Source organism: Octopus bimaculoides, chromosome 17, assembly GCF_001194135.2.
Source record: "Octopus bimaculoides isolate UCB-OBI-ISO-001 chromosome 17, ASM119413v2, whole genome shotgun sequence".
NCBI classification, from domain to species: domain Eukaryota; kingdom Metazoa; phylum Mollusca; class Cephalopoda; order Octopoda; family Octopodidae; genus Octopus; species Octopus bimaculoides.
The window spans coordinates 28,250,926-28,256,229 of NC_068997.1; the positions used below are offsets into that span (position 1 = coordinate 28,250,926).

General features: G+C 40.0%; 1 protein-coding gene across 3 annotated transcripts in view; it reads right to left on the minus strand.

Moving 5' to 3' along the window:
* Nucleotides 1–5,304, minus strand: part of LOC106870691 (natural resistance-associated macrophage protein 2) — a 32,138-nt gene that overhangs the window by 10,912 nt on the left and 15,922 nt on the right. For all 3 annotated transcript variants that reach the window (XR_008265826.1, XM_014916851.2, XM_014916853.2), the window contains exons 6-8: nt 3,297–3,452; nt 2,546–2,615; nt 303–400 (exon numbers count right to left, since the gene is read on the minus strand). Coding sequence is in view for 2 of the 3 variants with exons in the window: in XM_014916851.2 (XP_014772337.1) it covers nt 303–400; nt 2,546–2,615; nt 3,297–3,452 (324 nt within the window). In the remaining variant the exon portion in view is untranslated. The remainder of the gene's footprint in view (nt 1–302; nt 401–2,545; nt 2,616–3,296; nt 3,453–5,304) is intronic.

Below are 5,304 nucleotides of genomic sequence, written 5' to 3' on the forward strand. Positions count from 1 at the left end.
GCCATGCATAAAACCCTGGTGCTGGTTCCATATAAAAAGCATCCGGTACACCCAATAAAGAGGTTGATATTAGGAAGGGCATCCAGCTGTAGAAACCAAGCCAAAACAGACTATAGAACTTGGTGTGGCTCCTGGCCTTGCCAGCTTCTGTCGAAGTGTTCAATTCATGCCAGCATGGAAAACAGATTATTAAATGATGATGATGCCTTTGTAACATCTAGAATTAAGTGCCTCGACACAAATCACGTATGCTATTAGGTTTTATGCAGATACATAAAAATATAGAATAACATAATACTTACAGCATCACCAAGTGTAGCAGAGTCATTAGGTAGGTTTGTTGCAGCGAAGACAGTTACCACAAACATGTTGATGATAAATGATACAAACAGGGCCAAAGCTATAAAATGAAAATCATATGTGAGATTAAGCTTGATTTATAAAACAGAAATGCTACAAGTTTACATAAGCAGAATTACAGGTTATATGATTCTGTTTGAATTCTGCTGCAGTGCTACAGAATGACACAGGATAGCTTTGCTTAAGGCTCAAGTTATAATCTCATGCCTGAGTGATTAAAATAGTAAGAAGAGTAGCCTACCACTGCCAAGCAGTCCATCACTCATGACGACAAGGGTTCTGCTTGATCTGATTCATTTGATCCAATCAATGGAACAACCTGCTTGTGAAATTAATACACAAATGGCTGGACACTCTAAAAATGGATGAGCATCCCACAAGCAAATGGCTGAGCATCCCACAGGCAAATGGCTGAGTACCCCACAGGCAAATGGCTGAGCACCCCACAGGTAAATGGCTGGGCACTCCACAGGCAAATGGCTGACCACTTCACAGACAGTTGTACTCTTCGTGTAGTTCGGAGAGATTCAGCGTGACATGGAATGTGACAAGGCTGGCTCTTTGTATCACAGGTACTATTTATTTTTACTAGCTGAGTGAAATAAAGTGTCTTGCTCAAGGATACAACACACCACCAAGAATTGAACTCAAAGCCTAACAATCATGAGCTCACAACCCTAACCACTCAGCCACTTACCGTCATTAATAAAAAGAATACTTAGCTGTAAAAACCATCATCACCTTTTAATGACCTCTTTTCCATGCTTGCATGGGTCAGATGGAATTTGTTGAGGTAGATTTTCTGCAGATGAATGTTTTTCCTGTTACCAACCCTCACCTGATTTCAGGAAATATTTCCCCAGGGCCAGACACCAGACATGATTTTGCATAGGAAGCTGGAAAATAACAGCATTGCTTGTATGACGGTGATGTTCACTGATAACCATCACATGATCTCAGGACAAGAGTACTCGCACATGCACGGGTGCAAACACACACACACACAAATACATGGACATATACACAACAGGCTTCTTTCAGTTCCCATCTGCCAAATCTACTTACAAGGATTTGGTTGCTTTGGGGCTACATTAGCAGACACTTGTTCAAAGTGCCAAACACAGAACTGAACCCGAGATCACATGGTTGGGAAGTAAACTTCTTAAACACAGCCACATCTGCACTAATTATTTTCTCTTACAAAAAAAATTCTCCTTTAAGCACTTGTGCTGGTGCCATGTAAAAAGCAGTCGACATGTGGGAACCACTCATGTCAGTGCCGTGTAAAAGACATTTATGTCTCTACTACAGAAAAAGCACCACGCCAGCGCCATATGAAAGACACTCATGCCGGCACCACATAAGGATTACTCATACTGGCACCATGTAAAAACCAGGCAATACACTCTGTAAAATGGTTGGTGCTAGGAACGGAATCCAGCCATAGAACTTGTTGCAAAGCAGAGAAGTGCAGCCTGGACAGCTCTCCAGTTAGTCAGCACAGGTCATGCCAGCATGGAAAATGGATGTTAAATGATGATGATGATGATGATAATAAAATAATTTTAAAAATCTATGTAAAAAGCGAAAAAAAAATAGTAATTACAGAATAAAACTAAATCTATTAAAATGGTATCCTGCTTTATAATAAGGTGATATTTTAGTTCTAAATCTAACATTCATCATCATCGTTTAACCCTTTCGTTACCATATTTCTGTTGAGATGCTCTGTATTTCTTTTAATTACTTTAAATATAACAAAGAATTTAGTAAAACAACTTAGTTATCATTAAGCTAATGTTAAGAACATAAATTGTGAGAAAGGTTTGGTGGAAGATTTTAATTCAAAACTTATGAAAACAAGACATTTGTACTCAGAGCCAGAGCTGGTTTCGGCTGGATTGGTAACGAAAGGGTTAACATCTGTTTTCCTTGCTGGCATGAGTCGGATGGATTGACTGAGGACTGGCAAGCCAGGAGGCTGCACCAGGCTCCAATCTGATCTGGCAAGGTTTCAACAGCTTGATGCCCTTCCTAATGCCAACCACTCCGAGAGTGTAGTGGGTGCTTTTTATATGCCACTGGCATGGGAGCCAGTCAAGCGGCACTGGAATCGGCCATGCTCAATTGTTAATATATTACCAGTTTAAATTATTAATTATGACCAAAACAAAAATGTACTTACAAGATTCAATGGAATAATACATGTTAGCTTCTTTAATATTTCTTTTGTCCGTTCGGTCAATAGGACGAGACTAAAGAGAAAATTACGTAACATAATAATTAGAATCATCAACATCATCATCATACACAAAAACGTAAAACATAAAATTACAAGAACTAGCTAGAGAGCTGCTATAAACATTAAGAGTTCTATGGTGATAGTACCATGTAAAAAGCACTGGTGATGGTGCCACGTAAAAAGTACTGGTGATGGTGCCATATAAAAAGCATTGGTGCTTGTGTCACCTAAAAGCAACATATATGTTAAATGAAGGAGAGTTAAGGTGCGTGGCTTAGTGGTTAGGGCATTCAACTCATGATCGTAAGGTCATGAGTTCAATTCCCGGCGACGCGTTGTGTCCTTGAGCAAGACACTTTATTTCATGTTGCTCCAGTCCACTCAGCTGGCAAAAATGAGTAGTACCTGTATTTCAAAGGGGCCAGCCTTGTCACACTCTGTGTCACGCTGAATCTCCTTGAGAATTATGTGAAGGGATACACGTGTCTGTGGAGTGCTCAGCCACTTGCACATTAATCTCATGAGTAAGCTATTCTGTTGAGTGGATCAAATGGAACCCTTGACGTAGTAAGTAATGGAGTGTCTTTTAAATGAAGGTGAATAAATGAAGCTTTGAATAAAAAGATTTAAATAAGCTTAAATCTGAACTGAAGACATTTGGAAGTAAAATATTTTCAGAATTGAATTTACTTACCAAAACGAGAGCACTGTGAAGATATATATTATGAGGCATTACAACAGCTCCAATAATGCCAGCCATTTGTTGAATACCATCTTTGCTACAATCTTTACACCATGGAATGGCTAAACCTTTCATGATTTCTACAAAGTCTGGCTTGATAATAATGAACTGAAAAAGAGTTTGTAAAATAAAAGCAACAAGACATACTCTCTGTCCATCATACATCTGTTCGTATCTTATACACAGCATTTTGTGGCGTAGATTTGGCATCAGTCTACAACAGGGGTCACCAAACTATGGCCTATGGGCTGGATCCGGGTCAGCAAGATCAGCTCATCCAGCCTGCCACCACACAGTACCTTTTATGCAAGTTCCTGCAATGAGAGCTCATTTGCCTCTGGTCATTTGCATCAGTGTTTGAAACAACTTATGTCTGTGAGCAAACATTTTCAATAATGAAGAATGTGAAGTCAGCACATCAAATGAAGCTGGCTGATGAACATTTGAAAGCAATTCTCTTGGTTGGATGCAGCAATTCCAAAGCAAATATTGATGATATCTTAAAAGCTAAACACCAGTTTCACAAATCTCATTAATCTTTTTTGATGCTTAATTCGTGAAATTCGGATATGTGCGCACTGGGTGTGATATAGCTATCTTGTTGCTAATGTCGCCTTCTTTGATATCTTTCCAGTAAATGAATACGGTTATCTTTATTTTTTGTATATTCACAGTATTGTATTGGACAAAATGGTTGTGCAGCCCACACTCATCATTCTCTCAGTTATCTGGCCCGCTGTGGAAAATGTTTGGTGACCCTAGTCTAAAAGATAAATCATATCATAGAAGCATTATCTTACAAAGGCTGGATGGATACAGAGCTTGTTTGGTTATCATGTGATCTTACAGCATTGTACCTTGGGCAAGTGTTTTCTATTGTAGCTTCAGACCGATCAATGCACTGTGCATGAAATTGTTAAACAGAAACAGTATGAAAACCTATCATGTGCCATGTAAAAGCACTGATGGTGGTGCCAAGTAAAAAGCACTGGTGATAGTGCCATATAAAAAGCACTGGTGACGGTGGCTTGTGAAAAGTACTCAACTGTGTTGGTATGGTCATGTGATGCATATGAATGAGGACAAATGTGTAAAGAAGTGGTGATCTTTAACTATGGAAGGAACATGTGGAAGAGGTAGATCCAGGAAGACCTGGGAGATGGTGGTGAAGCATGATCTTCAGTTGTTGGGTCTCACAGAAGGCAATGACAACTGAATGAAACCATGAGGATAGTGCCAGTGACACATAAAAGGTACCCTTGCTGGTGACATGTAAAAGGCACCCACCACACTTTGGAGTAGTTAGCAATAGGAAGAGCATCCAGCCACAGAAATCAAGCCAAAATCAGACTGGAGCATGGCACAGCTCTCTGAGTTTCCAGTTCCAGTCAAAGTGAGTAACCCATGCCAGTATGGAAAGCGGATGCTAATGATGATGATGGTGCCATATAAAAAGCATCAAGTACATTCGGTAAAATGGTTGGTGTTAGGAAGGGCATCCAGTTGTAGAAAGTGTACTAAAACAGACAAGAGAACCTGGTGCAGCTCTCCAGCCTTGCCAGCTCCAGTCAAATCATCCAACTCATGCCAGCATGGAAAACAGACATTAAATGTTGATGATGATGTATGTAAAGCAGGTACCAAAGGAGTTCAGGTGCCCCTCAAGGGCTCTCGACAGTATCTGAATCTCATGACTATAGAGCAGGACAGGGAGAACCAGAGACCTAAAGACACGGACCTTTGTCCTCCTACACAGGTATCAGCAGTGCCAAACATCCTTATTCGATGAGTCCACAATGGCACCAGCCTCATCCAAGTCTTTTTAGGACTTCAGACTTTCAGCTATGAATTTCACTAAGTCAATTTCAAATCATCCAACCATTTAGATTAGTAAAGGACATATTGATAATATATCATCATCATAGTTGTTTAACATCCGCTTTCCATGCTGGCATGGGTT